Here is a 23404-nt window from a genome sequence, read left to right on the forward strand (position 1 = left end):
GGCTAACCACGCCTGTAATCTTTGCAGGACAATTTTTCTGCTGTTCATTAAAGAGAGTTCAAGTGTCTCCTTATCCTCCCGTTCTTTTGTATTTGTTGCAAACACAAGGTTTCAGAGCATTGGTTAGCCTTGTTTTTTTTCTGGGAGGCTGCATTGGCTTGTGAAAGAATGATAGAAATGTGTGTGTATGTGTATATATATATATCTGTCTGTATACATATGTTTTCGTATATACTTTTTTATATATGTTCCGGGGTCTCTGGACATGTGCAGGAACGTTCAGTGCTTATGACTTTGAGGATACCCCTGGAAGAGAACCAGGGTCGAGTATGCACTCTCAGAACACCCTCAGCGGCACTAGGGCGGCCGGGTTTAGAGTGCTGTGGCCCAATCTTATCCAGTGGGGGATAGGGGGCCTCTGGATGGTGGCTGCTCACAAGCAGGCCACACGGTTGTGGGAGCAAAGCTCCTGGTGTTAAGCTCAGGTAAGTAACTTATCCTTCTGACCCCAGAATACCAACTCCCACAAACAAGTACTTACCTGTGAACCAATAACCTATTTTCCTACCATAGAAATGCATTGACCGCTTTTCTTTGAAAATTCTTCAGTGTGGAGTTGGTTTGTATGAAAACTTGAAAAACTGCAAATGCACAAAAAGTGAATTACTTACTGTTTGTCTAGGAAATGTCTGCATATCACACTGATTAGCAAAAGTAATCCAAAAAGTAACCTACATGGTAATCTGTAAAGTAACTGAAAAGTAATTTCGAACTGTTGACATACCTGTAATTCAACCAACTGCATTTGTACCTAAATTCAACTGTAAATCATTGCATAAGATTTTGCTAAGTAGTATTTCACTTACCTGCACCAGGCGTGGCTTGGTTCTAAGAAATAAAATAACTAAATGTTTTTTGATACAAACCAATTGATCGGAGTTCAGTCTTTGAGTGTGTGACATTATTTGCTGGCTGAGTGTGTACTACAAATGCTTAACAGTACCCCTCTGATAAAGTCTTACTGCTCGCCCACACTACCACAAATGGAGCGTAAGGTGCTATCTACTTTTACATCTGCCGAACTTTGGGGTCCCACTGGACTCTGTGCACACTATACCTAATTTTGGTGCAGTGTATACAGAGCCAGCTTCCTATACTACCATTGTATAGTCTTCTCCAGAATTCAAGCATTTATGCAAACCTTAGAGGAGTTCATCTTCTAGAGTCTGTCCTCTCTTTTTCGTAGGCCTGCTGAGTCCGAAGTGAGACTATTTTAGAGTGTTCATGGTGTGGATATGATGTGACCTCAGACAAGGTTCAACAGAAGGCTACTGATGCTAAATAGATTTTTGAAATACAAGACGGCTGCACCATTTTACTTGACACTCGGCCATTGGTCTCATTGTTATGAAGCTGTACAATTAGCACAGAGAACAGATATATTGAAGTAGATGGGCAGGCATAGTATATCCAAATGTAATACATTTGTGTCTCATTTTGGAAACTCAATTCACAAACATTGTACCAAACCAGACCCGTGTCAAAGGCTACCAAAAGCATTGAAACACTGCCCCTTAGAATAGCAGAATAGCACAAACCATAGATTTTGCAGCATTTTAAGTAAAATTGAGGTCCCACTGGAAGTCAGTCCCAGTTTCCTGCCAAGGCTTTTATCTGACCTAGACCTCATGAACTAAATTCTTTTGGAATGCATGACGGAGGATTTGAGTAGTAGAGAGTGAATTCTCTGCTTACCTTAAAGCTTCTCTGAGATGTTTTTCGAGGTTAGTATAGCAGTGAACCTTCTGGAGCCTCAGGAAGGTAGATTATTATCCGTTGAAATATAGTGACATAGATGATCTTAATGGGGAATGTGCCGTGCTGCGTGTACCTTAACAGGGAAGTGAAAAAGAAAGTACAACCTCAAGATTCTCTGATTTAACTTAATAATATATATGTATCCTGTATTTATTTAGTCCTCACCCAGTTCTACCTTTAGTTCTGTCGAACTTCATGTAACAAGTAGCACACACACATTCACTTTGCCACCAAAATTCAGCAATATTTTGTAAAAAAGTGCACCCATGCCTCTTTCAAATCGTCTAGGAAAGTAATTGAATCAATCCAGCAATCCGGATTTGTTAAGGTTGCTTCACCCTTGAGGGCATCGAGGTGCTGTGGGATAATTTGGGAATGAGGTGTTGCAAAACGTTGTGTTAGGTCGAGCCTAGCGTTGCAGCGCATTCGCTGCTCGCTCTGCAAGGCATATTGTAGTAGGGTTCGATGTTGAAGTAAAGTGGGAGCCCGCCATGTTTTTCATTGGCTGTTGTCATTGTCCATGGTATATGCTGGCTTCCGATTCAATACGAGGCTTCTTAGTCCCTCCTTGTTACCGCCCTGTTTCCTTTTGTGACCGCCCATCAGGACTAGATCGTTTACTTGCTGCATTGCACTGTCTTCTTCATTAGTCGGTAAGCACTATGTTTTTTGAGTCCGTCGGCTGTGGCAATGATGACCGCGTGTTTATTTTTGCATTGCGCTTTCACTTTAACAATAGCTGGGCCCCCACCCCGCGAGTGCTGTGTGGGACGGCAGCTATTGTAGTGAAAGCGCAATGCAAATATAAACATGCGGCTGCCTTTGCACAATGCCGACAGCTTGTTTTATTTGCAGCGCGGTTCGCCTTTGCACCTGAAGACTTCGCCTGTGATCGGGGTTTAAGGGCGGTCACCATAAGTGTGAGGATTGCCCGTGTGCTCTTGCGACTATGGTCTGCGAACTCCAGCTGCAACTGTCTGAACATCTTGCAGCGCCGGTTTTGGCAGTTGCGGCGACAGTATGTGCACACACACTTGATGATCTGCGCACACAAGTGATACATGTGTGCTATTGTGATGGTATTGCATACTTGTATTGAGTCTGTTTATACTTGTTATGGTGGTCTCTGCACAAGAGGTGGTCATTAGTATTTGGCTGTGCACACTATTCAGTAATTTACACCAACATGGTTACGGGTCAACCAGATGGGTATCACCGTGGTCGTAGACCTGTAACTATTACACAACTCCTTGGTGTTGATCCTATCGGCCTCTGAAGGATTAAAGACGGAAACAGCCCGTACTTTAGATGCCTTAGCTCACCAAACCACCTTGAAAGCTAATTTGAAAACAGACCTGTGCTTATTTATGATAGATCAAGGGGTGAGGGCGGGGGGGTGGGGGTGTAGACGGGGGCACCAGCCCCTCCTTGTTGACAATGTATCACTTCTCTCTATTAGGTGCGGCCACCATTGTCCAACAGTGGGAGCGAGGCTTTATAGTTTTTATGCATGAGGGCCATTCCCACTTAAGAATAGGCTGCATAACGTACATTCTTTAAAAAAATCTCAATTTTGCCTGCACCCTCCGTGTTCACCGATCAAAGCGCATCCCCCCCTCCCCGTACAGCAGGGGCGTCATGAGCCCCCACCTCCTCACCCCACCCCAACAGTGCAGCCGAGGCCACCACTGAGTGACTGAAACGCCAGTGGTTCTTTGCTGTCATCCTCGGCCTGCAGCTGACAGCTCACAGACAACTCTGTGGCAGAGTAAGGTGTGTTGGAGGCTTAGAAACAGATGTCAAAAGGCAGCCTCCCTCAAGGCTTCATATGGTATGAGTTATGCCCCCTCCCTTACTCCACGCTGGTAATAAATAGCATTTTTGCACCCTATGCATCTGCTTATAGACTGCATCACTGACGAGCACACAGTTACATGCTGAGCAATGGCTCTGCCTCACATCTGCTTCAATTCCCCAGCCACATTTTGCAGCACCTTCAATGCGCTCCATAGAGGCCGTGAGAGCACAGGCTGCCCTGTAGGTTTGCCCACCTCGATGATGATTTTTTTTAAAGAATCAAGCTAAGTTGAAAGGGTAGAAGAATGCATGGGGACCCACAATGCCCCCTTTCTCATCATAAATGCCTCTTCTATCCCCTCTTTCAACAACAAAGAAAAAGAACATACATTTGATCTGTTCCTTGCTTTAAAAAACTTCTGATTTGCCCTCATGGCCTGGCATGTTTCTCTGTGCTTGCCTTCCTCCTCCGTAGCGCGGTTTTCTCTGTCCCCCGCCAAGTCGCTTTGTGTGACGGAGAAGGCTTTCCTGCCCGAAGCTCTGATCCGGCGCTCGCCTCCTGCCTCCAAACAGGCCGCTGTTCTACTCGACCCCAAACGTCTTCGTGATCATCGACTCACTTTACTTAATGCAAACCGCCTATTGCTTACAGGTGAGAATGTTTGTCATCCATTCACTGCTTAAAAAATGATGTTCGAAATGATGTTCTAATTTACCAGCGCTCTCTATGAACCCTGTAGATCGCTCTCGCCACTTATTTTCGTTAAATGTCTACATTTTATACTAACCTATTGTACAACCCATGTTCATACCCCTACAAACTCTCTCTATCTGGTGTCGTCTTGTTAACTTGTATCTATTAAAGTGCTCTGCGTAGGGTCGGATGTAAAGAATGTAAGCTAGTGACCATTGTCCTTGTGTTACTAACCACAATGTCAAGCATTGTTCCATCAGAGTTTCTAATATGTGGGAAAAGTTGTCTGCATATTTATTCATATTTTGCAGAATCTGAGTTAGGGACTGTCTAGTCACGGTTGACCCCATCAGTACAAAGGATGAGACGTTTATTGTTTTACTAAAACCTCTCGCCAAATTTGTTGATTTTTTTCAATAAAAAAAATGGTCCCCATTTGATGACTCAGAATAAAGCTAGGTGAAACAATTGTGTCCTCCTAAGGTACCATAACTGGAGTTCGAAAGCTTTGTGGAGATACATATCCAACCCGAAGAATCCCTCCCACCCTCATCCCCTTCCTACTGAAACGTGGGGTGATTCTTCTACAGGTCCTGACTTCTGTGCGGCTACCCCAGAAGGATACTGTGTATCTAGACAGGACAGACTCTTAAAAAAGGGTAGTGGGTTGGCGATTATTCATCGAGATACATTTGCTATAAAAATTGAATCAATTAATTCATCGGTCTGTGAAGCACTGACCTTTTCCATTACTTTTTCCAATACTCAATCATTTAGAGGAATTTTGATTTATCGTCCACCAGGCCCTCGAGCGGGCTTTCTTAAAAATGTATACAACCTTATGGAACCGATGGCAGGAACTCCCGATTATACTATATTGGGACATTTTAATTTCCATCTAGAATCCTTACAGGATAAGGAATCCTCCTCCCTTATAACAGACCTACTGTCAGCAGGCTTACAACAGCTGGTTATAACACCTACTCATACGGCGGGTCACACCCTGGATGGATTATTCACTAGTAATACTAATATCTCAATATCCTTAGTTCTACCCCTCACCTGGACTGACCACTCTCCAATAATCTGTACTCTACAAACCACAAAAGCTAAGGCAAGGTATACTATTTCGCGTACCCCCAAACAAGTTCGAGCATGGAAGAATACTGACATTAATCTCGTGAAAAAAACGCTGTCCTCTACTCAACAGGAAGTTACAGCTGGTCCTGATATAGCGGCCAATGACTACATAATGCCTTCAGCATAACAGTGCTAGTTTAGAAGGTCTCTACTAACCGAAATGTCCCTTCAGCCCCCTGGTTTTCAGAGGCCTTAAGACTAGAAAAACAACGGTGCAGAAATCTAGAGAGAAAATGGCATAAACACTATGACAATAATGCGAAAGACTTGTACAAGAAGTCACTGATCAAATACAAGCACCTTATTGTAGCAGAAAAAAGCAAATACTATCAAACACAAATAGAGGTGGCTCAAAATTCCACCAAGCAACTATTTCAGGTGGTAACCAAACTCTCAAATACACCTACAAGCATAGTTACAGAAGTGTCACCTGCTCTTTGCTATTCACTTGCCGATTTCTTTGAAGACCAAGTGCTTCAGATTTATTCAAATTTTGCTATGCAAGTTAAGTCAGATCCCCCTGCTAGAGATAGCTTGGCCAATACCCCGGTTACAGGGTTTGCAGAATTTAGTCAAGTCGCATCTGAACAAGTAAGAGAGCTTATTCTCTCCATAAAATCAGGTTCCCCTCTTGATCCTTGTCCTCCCTCAATGTTAAAACTCATTACGGAGCACATAGCCCCTATCCTTACCAACATTTTTAATTCAATGTTCCATACCGGCTCATATCCTTTGATCTGGAAGAAGGCCTTCATCAAACCCCTGCTAAAAAAAGCCAACTTGGATCCCACAGAACCCAAAAATTATAGGCTTATTGCATGCCTTCCTTTCCCTTCAAAGATTGTTGAAAAAATAATGAATATTCAATGATCTCAATTCATTGATCATAATAATCTTTTGGACTCCACTCAATTTGGGTTTAGAAAGGGTCATGGGACGGAGATAGCCCTCATCAAGGTTGCGGACGAGATTAGGATGATATTAGATCAAGGTGGTGCGGCGGTCCTTGTTCTACTGGGTCTGTCCGCGGCCTTTAACGCGGTCGATCATTCCATTCTAATCGACCGTGTCTCGGCCATGGGCATTGGACATAAGGCGAAAATGCTACTAACCTCCTTTCTCGGCAATCGTACTCAATCGGTTAAACTGTGCGAATCCTATTCTCCAACGTTTTCTCTTCCCTCTGGGGTCCCACAAGGATCCTCCATTAGTCCGATCTTATTTAATATCTACGTGTCGGACCTGGCCAGGATCATTAAAGATCTAGGGATGAGAATAACTTCATATGCCGACGACACCCAATTGGTGTTGGCAGTACATAAAGATGGAATACAAGTGGCAGGCAGTTTTCAGGAGGGAATGTTAGCCATCAGCGCCTGGATGGCAAAAAACTACCTAAAGTTAAACTGAGGTAATCACTTTTGGCAGTTTAACCCCTGGCTGGTCCCCTACTTGGTGGCCAACCGTCTTGGGACCTCCGCCTCAACCAGTCAATAAAGTCAGGAATCTTGGGGTTATGTTCGACGACAAGCTCTCGTTGATTCACCATGCGAATGCAGTTGTATCCGCATCCTTCAACATTCTCAGAATGGTAAGGAAGCTGCTTCCCTTCCTTCCCCCTAGTGCGGGAAAGACTCGTGTGTACGCTGGTTATGGCAAAGATCGACTATTGCAATGGCCTCTTTCTGAATGCTCAGGAGAGAGTTTTAAATAAGCTGCAATTAATGCAGAATTCAGCAGCAAGAATGCTTTCTGGTACATCTAAATTTAAATCAATTTCCCCAGTCATTCGCCAACTACATTGGCTACCAATCAGAATCCGAACCAAATTTAAGGCTTTATGTATATCATATAAAGCTATCAATAACTCTGGACCAGAGTTCTTGAAAAAGGCACTCTGTCTATATATTCCCACCAGAACCCTTCGCTCCTCCTCTGCACGCTGCTTAACAATCCCACGCACAAAGAAATCATCATGGGGAGACAGAGCATTCATAGTTGCTACCGCCAAATTGTGGAATTCCTTTCCTCTACATATCAAGGCCAGTCCATCCCTCATGACATTTAGGAAGTCGGTAAAAATGTGGCTGTTCAACCAGTAAGCACTCCCCTCAATCTTATGTCTTTGTCTTTCAGCGCCGAGACACCTCCGGGTAGTTGTGGGCTATAAAAATTTCATAAATAAATAAATACCAACATGTTGGCAAAGCCCGGGTGTGCAAAAACATCGAGACACTCATGCGAGAAGCAAGCCCTTGGGTACAACAAGCATGTGCTATGCAATAGGTCTCTCATTTACACAACGTTAAGCTATTGGCATTGTAAATGACTAAGCCTTTTTATTTGTTTTAAAAAACAAAAATAAAAGGCATTGACCTTTACAATGCCAATAGCTTAAACTCCCGTAAATGCGAGACCTATTGCATTGCAAATGCTTGTTTTTGTTATGTTATGTATGCTATGCTATGTTATGTTGTATGTTATTTCATTTTGTTATGTTATAATATATGTTACATGTTATGTTGTAGGGTGTCCTTGTGCTGAGCAGGGGTAAGTTTAGGCACACCTAGGGCCTAGTGGGACTACCCAAAAAGCCATGTCTTCAACATCTTGCGGGTTTCAAGAAGTGAGGAGAAGGCTCTACTGTGTGGGCTCTTTATCATCAAGAAGGGCTTCTACTTTTATATAAAGTTATACATTTTGGCAGTTTGATTTGGAGCATTCAGGTTTGTGCTAACTGTTGGACCCGGCCTCATGGCGTGGTCCTACCCCTCCTGCATGGAGGGCCCCGGACGACACCAGCCCTCCTCCGGACCTCGGGCGGCCCCTTCGGCCCGACCCCGCGTGCCCCAACACCACCGATCCGGATGCCATCCCGGATCCCCATCACCAGCCTGGCTCCGGCGTAGGCCCATCACGACCTAAGCACGAGGCCGTGCCCGACTCCATCTTGGGTCCCCCACGTCATGACCACGTGGCCTCGGCCCAGGCCCAGGCCCCAGCGAAGCCCCGACATCGAGGCACCAAGATCCTCCCAGGTGGTCGAGTGGCCACTCGACAGATCCCGGAGGGAGAGGAGTTTCGATGGCCCTCCAGCCGTCCCTGGTATCGATCGCCCTCCGGCCTCACTGGGCGCTGGCTCCACCCCCCTGCTGGGTGTCTGGACACCATCATCCCGGCCCCTCTGACCCCCCAGGTGGGAGGGTCCGGACATCAAAGGACCTCCGTCCTATATCTGGGCCAGCCCCGGAGTAGGACATCAGTTGTATCCTGGACTGGAAGCCCTACTGACGCTGTCACGGCCGACACCAGACGAACTCATCCTTCCTGTAACCCGTCGTCCATCTGAGAGCCTGCTGGCGCTGCCGCGGCCTACCTTGCTGAACCATCTGAGAGCCTGCTGGCGCTGCCGCGGCCTACCTTGCTGAACCATCCGAGAGCCTGCTGGCGCTGCCTGCTGGCGCTGCCGCGGCCTACCTTGCTGAACCATCTGAGAGCCTGCTGGCGCTGCCGCGGCCTACCTTGCTGAACCATCTGAGAGCCTGCTGGCGCTGCCGCGGCCTACCTTGCTGAACCCTCCTGTAAGCCTGCTGGCACGGCCGCGGCTCGAACCTCTCGGAACCCCCCAGCTCGAGGATTGAGAGCTGTGCGCAGGGTATCCCTTCCTCCCCCCAGAAGCGAGACTGTCCCGCTACCTCGCCCCCTTTTCGAGACTTTACGGATCCCTCGATCCGCCTGTATATACTGCCAAGAATCCGCAACCCGTATCCCTTATAAAAGCTTGAGAACTTGACCTCCTGTGTGGTGTCCGTTTGTAGTGTTGTGATTACTCTGCTGTACGATCCTAGGAGAGGGCCCTCCCCCAGGAGGCCTCTCGGTAACGCTCTGCTACGTCTCGACGGAGAGGTGGACCTAGGGGTGGTCAGTCAGACATCTTCTGCCTCCCCCGGGGTCGCCTTTCTAACATTGGTGGCAAGCGCCGGGATCCGAGCCCACGTAGATCGTACAGAGAGTGATTCACTCGCTACCAAGAGAAACCCACTGCGACCATGAGCACAGAATTCCAGAAAGAGAAAATGGAAGACTACAGTCACAAGGAGCTAAAGCATTTCTGCAAAGACCTAGGCATCGCTACCTCTGGCTTAAGCACCAAAGAAGACTTTAAATCGGCCCTACAGGCCTGGGTGGACGCCGGCGAGGCGCCACCTCCGAATGAAGATAACCCGGGCCCGAACGGACGCCCGGAGGCTGAGGTGAACCCAGCGGGAGGGAGACCCGCAACCCCAAACACGGGCCTCTTCCCCGAAGACGCCTGAGAACGAGAGAGGAACCGGCTCCACGAGTTGGATCTGGCTAGACTCCAAAAAGAAGGAGAAATCCAACTGGCAGAAAGGAAGCTAGCCCTCGAGGAAAAAAAACTCATGCTCGAGCACGAGCGCGTCCTCAAAGAAATAGAACTCAAAGCCAAGGCAAACGAGTCTGCCCTCGCCGGGAGTAAGACCTCACCCCCGCCGGTGGACGCGAAGGTGCACATACCCAAGGATGTCGTCAAAGAGTACTATAAGAACGACGACATCCAACAGTGGTTCAAAGCCTACGAGGTCGCCATGGCCGCCCATCGAGTACCCCTCAAGGACTGGGGCGCCGGCCTGTGGGGGAAGTTTATCAACGAAGGGAGAGACGCCTTGCTGGAGCTCCCTGATACCGAGAGGACCTCGTACGAGCACATGAAGACCGCCCTCCTCACTCGCTACGGACTCACCCCCGAGATGTACCGGCAGCGATTCCGAGACTGCAAAAAAATCCCCGGTACCACGTGGGTGGAATACGTGAACTATTACAGTAGAGCCTTCGAGGGGTGGACTCGGGGCTGCCAGGTCACCACCTACCAGCAGTTGGTCGACCTCATTCTATGGGAACATCTGTCCAATAACTGTTTCATCGAACTTCGGCAGCACTTCCTCGACAGCAAATTGACGGAGCCACGAAAACTCGCTGTCGAGGCGGATCGATGGGCGAGCACCCGAGTGCCCCGGAGCACGATGGGAGACTACGGCCGGGGATCCCCGGGGAACCACTGACCACGAGGCGGCGGGGTAGGCCAGAGCCGGGGTCAAGACGTCCCCCAGGGGTCCTCCCCTACCTCCACGTCGCCCTCCCTGGGCCGGAGAGGGGCCCCCCCAGCCAGACCGGGGCCCCGCCCAAACATTACGTGTCATAGGTGCCAGCGACAAGGTCATTATGCGACTGACCCACTCTGCCCGATGAACCAGCGACCCGGCACCACCGGGCCCCCAGCCCGCCAGATCGCGGCGGCTGCCCTGGGTGCAGAAAGAAGTGAGGAAGAGGACGACGACCACGAACAGACCGAGTGGGAGCCCGCCGCCATGACCTTGGCATGCCTGGGTACCCACGACCTGATCCCTCGAGGTCCGATCCCCGGCAACACCCAGAAATACCACCAGTGGGTCACCATCAATGGTCGCCGGACCGAAGCCCTCCGTGACACCGGAGCCAGCGTGACAGCGGTCCGCTGCCATCTGGTGACCCCAGAACAGATCCTTCCGAACGTCCTGTGCCCAGTCCGGTCCGCAGATAACTCAGAGACTTTGTGCCAGATGGCCCGCATCCCCTTCGAGTGGGGAGGAGTGTCGGGCATGCTGAAAGTGACTGTCCGCGACGATGCCCCCGTGGACTGCCTCCTTGGGAACGACCTGGAAAGTTCCCCATGGGCCGGCGTCGAACGAAGAGAGCACCTGGGGATGCTAGGCCTTCCCGAGTGGGTCTGTGCGACCACCCGCTCCATGTCCGCCCGAGCCTCCACCCCCGCGGGGGGAGCTCCGACTGAGGAACCCGAGTGGCCCGCACCTCCACCACCCGTCGTCCCCGAGGACGCCGACCCCGAACACGGCCCCCAAGGGCCCGACCAAGAAGACCTCACCGAGCTCAACCACCTCCCAGAACTCGCTCAATGGCGCGAAGAAGGTGGCCCCACCCGCGAACAGTTCCGGCAGGAGCAGAAAACCTGCCCCTCCCTCGAGGGGATTCGACAGCAAGCCGCTACTCAAGCCGCTGGAGACCCCGCGGGGTCCCACTGGGTCTATTGGGACAACGACCTCCTCTACAGTGAGCAGAAGATTGCTGAGCTAGGGGCCGGCCGGGTACTGGTCGTACCCCTCCGATTCAGAGACTTCCTCCTGAACTTAGCACATGATGTGCCCCTCGCCGGGCACCTGGGGCAGGACAAAACCTACAGCCGCCTGGTGACCCATTTCTACTGGCCAAGAATGCGCACCGATGTGCATAACCACTGCCGAACCTGCCCGACCTGTCAAGCCAGCGGGAAGAGCGGGGGGAAAGTCAAAGCCCCGCTCCAGCCGTTCCCCGTGGTGACCACCCCCTTCGAGCGAGTAGGAATAGACATCGTAGGGCCCCTGGACCCTCGCACCTCGCAGGGACACCGCTTCATCCTAGTCCTGGTGGACCATGCCACCCGCTATCCTGAGGCCATCCCCCTCCGAACCATCACGGCCCCCGTGGTGGGCCGAGCCCTCATGAGCATCTTCTCCCGAGTCGGCTTCCCCCGAGAAGTCGTGAGTGATCGGGGCTCCAACTTTATCTCAAAGCATATGCGATCCCTATGGCAACAGTGCAGGGTCGCCTATAAGTTCACCACCCCGTATCATCCCCAAGGAAATGGACTAGTGGAACGATTTAACAGGACACTGAAGGGAATGATCAAGGGCCTCGAAGAGCCCCTCCGGCGCAAATGGGATGTCCTGCTGCCCTGCCTCCTGTTCGCCTACCGAGAGGTACCCCAGAAATCTCTGGGGTTCAGCCCTTTTGAACTATTGTACGGACACCCGGTTCGAGGCCCCCTCAGCCTGGTCAAGGAAGGCTGGGAGACAGCAGTTCGAGATGCCCCGCCGGATGTCTACCGGTACCTCCTGACCCTCCGCAATCAGACTCGGAAGTTCCAGGAACTTGCCGAGGCCAACCTCGAGGCCAGCCAGGAGGAGATGAAACGCTGGTATGACCAGAACGCCTCCTCCATCGAGTTCGAGCCGGGCCAGCAAGTCTGGGTCATGTCCCCGGTTGAACCGTGTGCCCTCCAGGACAAATGGACGGGCCCTTCAAAGTGGTGGAGCGCAAGAGCCCCGTCACCTACCTGGTAGACATGGAGTCCCCCAGGAACCCCCTCCGGGTTCTACACGCTAACCGGCTCAAGCCGCACTTTGCCTGCACTGAACTGAGTCTGCTGCTGGCGACCAATGACGGAGCTGAAGACGACTCCGAGCCACTACCGGATCTCCTCAGCACCACAGAGAAAGACGGCTTCTTCGAAGGGGTCCGGCTCTCCTCTACCCTGACCCCAGAGCAGCAACAAGACTGCCGGAAGATGCTGGGGCAGTTTGCGGATCTGTTTTCCCTCACGCCGGGGGTCACCCGGTGGTGTGTCCACGATGTGGACATCGGGGACAGCCCACCTGTAAAACACCGAGCTTTTCGAGTGCCCGACCGGGTTCGGGCCTGCATCCAATCAGAAGTGGCCAAGATGTTGGCCCTGGGGGTAGTCGAACCCTCCAACAGTCCCTGGGCCAGTCCCGTTGTCCTGGTCCCTAAGGCCGCCTCCCCCGGAACAGCTCCAGAGCTCCGGTTCTGTGTTGACTACCGGGGACTGAATGCAGTCACCAGGACCGACGCCCATCCCATCCCCAGGGCGGATGAACTGATCGATCGCCTAGGGGCCGCCAAATACCTCAGCACCTTCGATCTCTCGGCGGGGTATTGGCAGATCGGCCTTACTCCTGGTGCACAAGAGCGATCGGCCTTCTCGACCCCTGATGGCCACCATCACTTCAAAGTGATGCCCTTCGGCATGAAAAATGCGCCGGCCACCTTCCAGAGACTAGTGAACCAGGTGCTGGCCGGACTAGAGGAATACAGCGCCGCTTATCTAGATGACATTGCGGTGTACAGCCTTCAGTGGGATGAGCATCTGACCCACCTCTGGGAGGTCCTGACGGCCCTCCGGCGGGCCGGACTAACCATCAAAGCCAGCAAATGCCAGATAGGCCAAGGGTCCGTCACCTATCTGGGACACCAAGTGGGGAGCGGCCAAGTAGCTCCCCTCCAACCAAAGATAGACGCCATCCGGGCCTGGGAGCCCCCGGTCACCCAAACCGCCGTCCGAGCCTTCCTGGGGCTCACCGGATACTATCGGCGATTTATAAAAGACTACGGGAGCATTGTGGGGCCCCTTACAGAACTGACCTCCAAGAAATTACCCCAGAAGGTGCATTGGACCCCTGCGTGCCAAACCGCCTTTGAGACTTTAAAGACTGCCATGTGCACCGCCCCTGTGCTCCAGGCCCCCGACTACAGTAGAGAGTTTGTAGTCCAAACCGACGCCTCGGAGCACGGCATCGGGGCGGTCCTGTCCCAAGTTAACCCCGAAGGAATCGACCGGCCTGTGGCCTTCATCAGCCGACGCCTACTGGCAAGAGAACAGCGATGGAGCACCATCGAGAGGGAAGCCTTTACCGTGGTGTGGGCACTCAAGAAGCTCCGGCCCTACCTCTTCGGCACCCACTTCCGAGTCCAGACCGACCACCAGCCCCTGCGGTGGTTAATGCAGATGCGGGGAGAGAACCCGAAACTGCTGCGCTGGTCCATTTCTCTGCAGGGGATGGACTTCACTGTGGAGCATCGCCCCGGCAACGACCACGCCAATGCTGACGGCCTGTCCAGATTCTTCCGCCTCGGCGAGGAGAATCCCCAAGAAGATGGGTGACTCTCCCCTGCCTTCAGCTGGGGGGGACGCGTGTTGGACCCGGCCTCATGGCGTGGTCCTACCCCTCCCGCATGGCGGGCCCCGGACGACACCAGCCCTCCTCCGGACCTCGGGCGGCCCCTTCGGCCCGACCCCGCACGCCCCAACACCACCGATCCGGATGCCATCCCGGATCCCCATCACCAGCCTGGCTCCGGCGTAGGCCCATCACGACCTAAGCACGAGGCCGTGCCCGACTCCATCTTGGGTCCCCCACGTCACGACCACGTGGCCTCGGCCCAGGCCCAGGCCCCAGCGAAGCCCCGACATCGAGGCACCAAGATCCTCCCAGGTGGTCGAGTGGCCACTCGACAGATCCCGGAGGGAGAGGAGTTTCGATGGCCCTCCAGCCGTCCCCGGACGCCTGGTATCAATCGCCCTCCGGCCTCACTGGGCGCTGGCTCCACCCCCCTGCTGGGTGTCTGGACACCATCATCCCGGCCCCTCTGACCCCCCAGGCGGGAGGGTCCGGACATCAAAGGACCTCCGTCCTATATCTGGGCCAGCCCCGGAGTAGGACGTCAGTTGTATCCTGGACTGGAAGCCCTACTGACGCTGTCACGGCCGACACCAGACGAACTCATCCTTCCTGTAACCCGTCGTCCATCTGAGAGCCTGCTGGCGCTGCCGCGGCCTACCTTGCTGAACCATCCGAGAGCCTGCTGGCGCTGCCGCGGCCTACCTTGCTGAACCATCCGAGAGCCTGCTGGCGCTGCCGCGGCCTACCTTGCTGAACCATCTGAGAGCCTGCTGGCGCTGCCGCGGCCTACCTTGCTGAACCCTCCTGTAAGCCTGCTGGCACGGCCGCGGCTCGAACCTCTCGGAACCCCCCAGCTCGAGGATTGAGAGCTGTGCGCAGGGTATCCCTTCCTCCCCCCAGAAGCGAGACTGTCCCGCTACCTCGCCCCCTTTTCGAGACTTTACGGATCCCTCGATCCGCCTGTATATACTGCCAAGAATCCGCAACCCGTATCCCTTATAAAAGCTTGAGAACTTGACCTCCTGTGTGGTGTCCGTTTGTAGTGTTGTGATTACTCTGCTGTACGATCCTAGGAGAGGGCCCTCCCCCAGGAGGCCTCTCGGTAACGCTCGGCTACGTCTCGACGGAGAGGTGGACCTAGGGGTGGTCAGTCAGACATCTTCTGCCTCCCCCGGTGTCGCCTTTCTAACACTAACACAACATGCTTAGGTCATGTGACGTTCTCAGGAAAACCATTGTTGCTGTTCATCAGTCTGGGAAGGGTTCCAAAGCCAGTTTCAAACATGTACGGCTACTGAGCGTTGGCTGATGTTCATCTTGTCTCCAGTAATTGATGGCAAAGTAAAATTTGTTTAATTTGTCGCTTAAGTTGGATGTATCTACTCTTAGGATTTGGTGGGGACTAGATTAAGGTCAGTTATGTCTTAATGTGTAAAACCGTAGTGCCTCTAGAGGTTGTGCATTTTCTTTTTCCCATCACTGTATTTAGAAAGGTACACATGTTTTCTTTGTGAATACGCCAGCATTGACACCTGGACCTTTCCCTTTTCAGATGTTGTTAGAGAAGTTGAATGGGACTGTCCCATGCTTGCTGGACACCACCACAATCCCTGCTGAAGAGCTAACTATGAAAACCTCTCGTTCCGGTGCAGATTCTGGAATAGGTGAAGTTACCGCAGCAGCAACCAGCAACAGCCGGGCGGCCAATGGGGAGCCCTCACAACATCCATACAACCGCACCTTTTCTTCACATTTCCACAGCTTTGTGGAGCAGTGCCTGCAGCGGACACCTGACATGAGGTAATGCGTGAAGCACATAACAGCAGGTCTCTTGCGCACTCCATATAAGTGGATGTAAATGCAAAGCCCCATCTAGTGGAGCATAATGTAGAAACCACACGCATTGTATTTCACAAAGAACATCAGATTTGCACTTTTTTAGTGAAAGATCCACCTTAAATGATTTATTTTCAGCACTGTTCTGTATATTATTGACTAAATCTGTAATTGAGCAAAGTCTAACTTCTTCAGTCTGGCTCTCTGGCTAGGCAACCACTGTCCTGCCACACACAGCAGTTGAAGTGCCATCTAGTACAGTCTTCTTCCTACTCTGGGATGTCGTTCAGTTTGTATAGCACCTGCTCATTATTAACACACAGAAAACTTCTCAAAAGAAATACTGTCCTGTTTTCATGGTGTCCATATCCTAAGGTAGGTGGGCTGGCTAGGCAGCAACTCATTCTAAAACCCATGCACTGTTGGTTCATCAGAGCTGTGAACTGTCCATGGAAGAGTTTGGAACCACCAGGCTTGATTAAAGCCTAGAGCATGAACTTGGTACAAGATGGCTTTCTACTTCTACTCCAATGGCTGAAAACCCTCCTCAATTAACATTTTCCAAACTCCTCCCTAACCTTAAAATTCTCCTGTAAAATTGTAATTATCCTAATGAGTACTTTGAGAAAGGGAATTATTATTACTGTGTTTCTACCCGGCATAAAGCCGGTCTGATCGGGGTGAATCTATTACCTGATCATCCTAACCAATCGTGTGGCCAAAAGCGTTGCCAGGATTTTTACCTCTGCGCCTCCTACAGGCCCATATCTCTTTTGAATGCAGACATCGGGTGGTTTGTCTTCCTTGTGAATAACCACTATACTCTCTTGTCTTTGGTCCTGAGGAAGCTGACTGGTGTTGCACCTCTCTGGAAACATGCGTAAGATGTGGGGCAACACTTGCAGCTGTCTGTTTCTATTGGAAGGCAATTAGGGCCCAGCCTTTCCCAACACTATGACATGGATAGCCTGTGCAACCTCATCCTCCGTCCGGTCTTCTTTCAGAGCTTATCTATTGTCCTGGGAGAGCCCTGACATCCGAATGTCAACAGGTATCTCAAGAGATTCATCAATCGTTGCCGCCTGCGTCTCGGAGCAGAGGTGAGCATAATAATTAGCAAACACATCTGCTATTCCCTCTCTATCCCTGGTCCGCTCGCCACAATCATCCTGGATCTCCAGGACCCACCGAGACGTTGGCTCTGTCCTGTCCAACTAAGCCAGTAATTTACTGGCCCTGTCCTCAACCTCATACAGTCAATGTTGAGTAGACTGCTGGCTCTTCTGGAGGTGACCACCAGTTGGAGAGGTAAGTTAGGATGCCTGGGGATGCTGGGACACCGTTGGTTGGGCCACCCTAGGCTGTGGGGCGTTGGGTGCAGGGACGTCTGGTGTTCTTACCAGCTTCGGTCGCGATCAGGGGATCCTCCAGAAAGGGGGTGCAGGCTTAGTTTGGAGAGTCTAGGTAGGTCAAAGAACACCAGATCTCCGGATCGCCGGGGAGACCCACTCAAACTCTGGCTGTAGGCGTCTGTTGCAGAGTGGTGCTGACTCACGTTTTTGTGTGGGGCCAGGGTCTGTGGGTGAGCAAATCCGGTGCTCGTGGGAGACAAAGTCTTGGGTTTGGAAGGCAGGGCAGGTCCTTCGGGTTCTTGAGGCTGCTGGCTGCAGGACACTGGGATTTTGCTGGAGCAGGGTCGTGGTGGGGACAGGCCGGTAGGGCTGGGGTCAAGTCAGTGGGCGTCCTCCTCTTCTTAGTTTCAGCACAGCTTCTTCTGTACTTCTTTTCTTCTGGTCAGTTCTTGTCTGAGGAGACAAGGTTCAGGGGTGCCCCTAAATACTAGATTTAGGGGTGTTCCAGGTAAGTAATGGTTGGAACCAATGGGTCCCTTTCTTGGGGTTGGTACACCCCCTATTATGCCACCCTCCAGTGGGAGGGGGGCATATGCCTCTCTGGTTGTCTGGGTCCCCCCATCTGCAAGATGGCGGGGACTGAGAGATGAGCTTCACCTAGCCTCCCCCACCTGAGGGGCAAAGGTGTGCACACCTCCCTTTCTCACTTGGTTTTCCTGCCGATTCTCCCACCCAAAGTGGGGGTCAGAAACTATGGGAGCCAGTTGATGGAAGCTGCAAAGGGCTAGGGTAGCTCACAAAGGTGGCAAATCTTTGAAGCTTCCCCGCCGTGGACTCTGCCCATCCTGGGGGGAGGATGTGCATTGTTTCAGACCGCCCAAGAACAGCAGGCTCTTGACCCAAGGGCCCAGAAACGTGTCTGGTGGTGGCAGCAGGCGAGCGGTCACTCAGCCAGGACACTAGAGTTAGGCCGTTTTTCAGGGGGCATCTCTAAGATGCCCTCTGAGTGCATTTTTCATTAAATCCCACCCTGGCATCAGTGTGGGCCTCTAAGGGTGGCACAATAATTGCTGCAGCCTTTAGAGGCCTTCCCTGACCACAGTACCTGTGGTGCCATTTACAAGGGACTGACCTGTGGCCAGAGTGCCAATTGGGTTTTGTCTTAATGACGTTTAGGGAAAGCACATAGGCCTTGGGTACCTGTTTGGCTGGAACCCAGGGCACACTCAGTCAAAGTACATCAGCAGTTTGGCAAAAAGTGGGGGGAACCATGCAAAAAGAGGGCACTTTCTTACAGCGATCAACAACTTTCACAGGCAGATTTTCATTGATCCAGCGGTAGTTCAATAGGACTCGCAATTATAAAGGGTAGGCACCAGGTCACCCCAGCCATTCAGCTTGCGGCAAAATTTCTTGGGAGAAGTTCCCAGTCAGAGTTAGTTCTCCCGTCAATCAGTGTGGTGTCTCTAACTGGCTTCGGCCGGCGGCTGATGTGCGGTCTCACCGCCCTCTTGTTGCCGCTTCGATCAAGGACCGTGTCCTATTTTTCTTACAACTCTCCAGCCATTTCCAGGACCCACTCCAGGTTGGTGAAGTACCAGGTCTTACCATCTGCCATCACCCGTAGGTTTGGCGGGAATATTATGGAGTACTTGATGTCATACTCTCTCAGTTCTCTTTTAACTTCCGGAATGGAGCGGCGCAGTCTTTGCACTCTGAGTGTTAGTTCAGGAAAAAGGTGATTAACTTGGAGCTGCAGAGTCTTAGTATCTGCTTTCATGGTGGTGATAAGAGTTCTCCACCTCCGTAACCCTGCTCCCATATTGAGCAAGTCCGCTCGCACCAGTCCAACATCTATGGAGACAGTCTATTTTGGCCTCAAGGGCATTGTGTATTCCTTGTAGCGCTTCCATTATATCAGCGATATTGAGAGAGTCCTCAGCCTGGGACGCCCGGTATTGTGATACACTATGGTTACGTCGCTGGCTGAGGAGCAATGTGTATTTCAGCCAATGTGAACTTATCTGGTTTGGTCTGATGGACTGTGTGTGGGCTTTTGCCGCCAATCATTTCCAATGGGGCACCACACTCTGCTCCGCATCTCAAGCAAACTGGTCGCGTTGAAGGGGGGCGGGGGATTGCGTCTGTGGCAATGTCTCTCTCCCCACATCTTTAGCAGACCACCAGACTCCGCACTAGATTTGGGGTGAGTAGGCAGTCACATGGTAAGACTGGAGCTTGTAGTGTACCCACGAAGCGATAATATAGAGTTTTCTCTCACAATGAATTCTATTGTTGATCGACTGCCTGTTCAATCCCAAGAGCAACTTGTACTGCCTGACTGAAATGGTGTCCTCATGAATTCTAGTTCCATATTGCAGCTAATCCAGCTGGCGATGCATCCTCATTGGTTGGCAAGCTGAGGACTAAGGGGCTGTTACTGTCTGGCAAAAATAGGCTTTGTTGTGGTGGAGAATGTTACAAAATATTTCCAAAGGACTTCCATTTCAGCGACCTCTGCATCAGGAGATAATGTCAACAGTTGTGTCAGTGAATGGATGGATGGATGGATGGAGGGACCCACTTGCAGGACTTAACAGTGAGCGGCAGGTGGTAGTAAGTCAAGAAGAGTTTGCATGTCAGTACCTTGGAACTTAGGGCTGTTCACTTGTCCCTGTAAGCTTTTTTTCCTTTAGTCCTTATTTGGACAGGCAGCACTCATGAATGCATTACATTTTCGAACACGGCAAAACACATGCCTTTGCTACACAGATATCATGCAGATAGCTTCAGTCAAGTCCTTGTGAAATGTTACTAGCTTTTGCCACATCTGGCTTACGCCCAACAACCTTTCCAGCGATGGGGGTCGCTCTCAGATAGATCTATTTGTGACAACACGAAAGAGCTTCTCTTTGCTAGCATATTTTATTACCAGGGGACTCTGGAGGAAGTGTTTATATGAGCTGGTTCTTCATCCTTACATACGCTTTCCCCAAAGGTCCTCACCAAAGCGAACAAAGAACTGTGCAAATTGATATTAATTGCTCCTTGTGTCTTAAGTACTAGTGTGCCAAAATATGTAATTTGAATACTCCACTATTTGCTTTAAAAGTACACCTAGCATTTCTGTCCAGACAGAAGGGACACATTTTTTGGAAGTAGATGGTGCATAGGCCCTTTAGTTTTGCGGCATATCCAACGCTAATGGAAGCAATACTGCATTTGCTGTAGAAGTGATGGCCTGTCCCCGCTATCAGTACAGCCTCCAAAGATACGGCTACATCTATTACACCTGGCTAAGCACACCTTGGTGAAAATGCAACTGACGGCTATCTCCAGTTACCAACACTCTTCTCAGGATCAATTATTTATTCACTAAGAGTGATCAAACAGTTTATGAAAAGGCTGTTCCATGTCTTTCTCCCCCACTGAGACAACTGTCAATTCCCTGAGCACAAACTTTAGCCACTCCATTAGGCAGAGTTGACCTTCCTCTCCTACAGAACATTCTTAAAGGATAAGGTAGACTGAGCTGCGAATCGAAGGTCTATGCCCAAAGTACCATCAAACTTCCACCTCAGTGACGCATTGATTCTCACGTATTTCTTTCAAACCTTCCATTAATTGCTAAGAGATCCTTGAACATTTTGGATGTGTGCAGGCTGAAAAGGAGTAGAAGCTTTAGAAGCACCAACCAGCTCTTCCTGGCTTTTAGACGTCGTAGAGGGGCCATTGTGGCTCCATAAATATAAGGCCACCCCGGCAAGATTACTTTCAGGTCTGGGAGAACAGGGGAAACAAATACACAATAGAAATACTCCAAGAGCTCCCACTGGACCTATTTCTTTTGTGTAGACTTACAAAAGCTCTATTGGGCTATCCATCATGCGATATTGACATAACCAACTCACATTCTTTATATTATTTGTCTTTTTATTAAGTTATTCATGATCCTTTTTCAATTGTCTTTGTACAAAAAAGATGATACTTTGTTTACAAAAGTTATCTTACAAACTTTAAAATGTGCAACAATTTCGTTTAATACAGATAAGCATTTATATTTTTCTTCATTTAAAAAAGATACCTGTCAATACATTCGATTTTTTTTTACTTGAATTTTTTTTAAACATTTTTTTTGTCCTCCAAATTTTAACCACACAAACATACTAATCTGTCACATTGCCACACATTCCCACTCTCATTATCCATATCCAGCACCCACCTCGATCGAACACTTAAAAAAGTCACAGTAGAAACAATTCTGACAAAGTCTCCATGAACGTGTTGTAGGCTTGGGCATCACAACATCCAGGTCAACGCGCGTTTTGGTGGCCACTTTTTATTTAGGACCACCTTCTTCAGGACAACCAATACAAATTAAAGGTGAGTGGTTGGGGAATAACGTCCACGACCAAGGTAAAAACATGAAAGAGTCTCGGTCTCCCGTCCCTCCAATCTGGTTCCCAATAAGCGAAAGGTATGCGCCCGCTTAGTTCAATCTTATTCCTTTCCTTATTAATGTCCAAACAGGAATATGTTTGTTGTAAGTGCTTCTTTACTCTGGTGGAAAGTCCTAATTGGTTCATTGGGGGTTATCCGCTCAAAGTCCCTGACCTGCAATACTCGCTTGTCCGAGTGCAATCCTCGTTTCATATCGTGTCGTGTATTTCTATAGGTTCTGATTCGATCCCCCTATTCCTGACCCTATTCTGGTTAAACTTACTAGCTAGTTAACTAACAGTCAGCCCATGAGGCAAGAAATCCCCCATGATGCAGATACCGTTATCTGACGCAGTCACACTACGGCACAGGAACGTGTTATCTGATTAGGTCATAACGCTTGAGATCTAATTAGACAAGCGACATTCCTCCAGCCCCTGATAAGGCATACGACGTTCTCATAACAAATCAAACCTATGACAACCTGGATAATCCGTGCGGCCATTGTTTTGATTTCACAGAGAACTTTAGTAAAGAATGTGCTAACGAGCAAGTCGTATGACATCTTTATTGACGTACCTATGTCCATCCTTACGTCAATCCCGGCACCTTTAAGGTATAAATATTGCCGACCTTGCCCTATGCAAACACACGCGTGGTGACAAGACGGAGCAGCCATACTTGCCGAAGCCGAGAGCAGAAGCAGACCCCGCAGGCAGCAGCCCCGCCTTCCTGACGCGCTGAGAGACGCGCTGCTATCTCAAGCCGAGAGACCCAGCACCGGCGCTTCCGGGTAGCCCTCGCAGGCAGCCTGGAATATCGAGAGCAGAGAAAGAGATACCATTCCTCATCCATCCTAAATTCCAGGTACAGAACTGAATAACCCCTCCTAGAGAATTCTTTAGTTATTCACTTGGCAAAAACAAACTTAACTTAAACTGTAACTTTCTATTCCCGCCCACGCATTAGACTTAGGTCAGGTACACGGGGTAGGCGTATTTAGAAACACCAGTTGATTACGTTTAGTCAAATGTATATGTGTATGTAAATATATTTTAATCATTTTAAACATCATATGGCTCAGAAACCATATCAATGTTTTTACAGTATTATTTTATACTATTGCTTTTAACGTATGCACTTTACTTAACTATAAGTATTGCAATAATATCGATCCATTTCTCTTGTACGAGAAAAGAGACTGATCAATAAATAACATCTTTTATTGAACACGCCCGTCTCTTCCTTTTCTCTACATACTGATGAGACTAAGAATGCACGTACTGACTGAGTAAAATAATTGCCTTGTGCTCACACGACTCTCGAGATTGACTCTTGATTAGGGGAGAGCAAAGTTGTCATGTTCTATGGTTGTCAGAAACTAAATCCCTTCTTGTCTAATCAGGGGAGTTCATCCTTCCTTGAACATTCGAGAAAGTTTCTAGCGAACTCTGAGCTTAGCTGGCAAACCCAAAAATTAAGTCTAGTATCGACAGTAGTAGACCTAGTTAACG

At 50.1% G+C, this 23404-nt stretch overlaps 1 protein-coding gene across 5 annotated transcripts in view; it reads left to right on the forward strand.

Annotated features, from left to right (window-relative positions):
- Positions 1 to 23404, forward strand: part of STRADA (STE20 related adaptor alpha) — a 231010-nt gene that overhangs the window by 177687 nt on the left and 29919 nt on the right. For all 5 annotated transcript variants that reach the window (XM_078645053.1, XM_078645057.1, XM_078645055.1 and 2 more), the window contains one exon: positions 15815 to 16062. In XM_078645053.1, coding sequence (XP_078501179.1) covers positions 15815 to 16062 — 248 coding nt within the window. The remainder of the gene's footprint in view (positions 1 to 15814; positions 16063 to 23404) is intronic.

This window comes from Lissotriton helveticus, chromosome 5_1, assembly GCF_964261635.1.
Source record: "Lissotriton helveticus chromosome 5_1, aLisHel1.1, whole genome shotgun sequence".
Taxonomy (NCBI): Eukaryota; Metazoa; Chordata; class Amphibia; order Caudata; family Salamandridae; genus Lissotriton; species Lissotriton helveticus.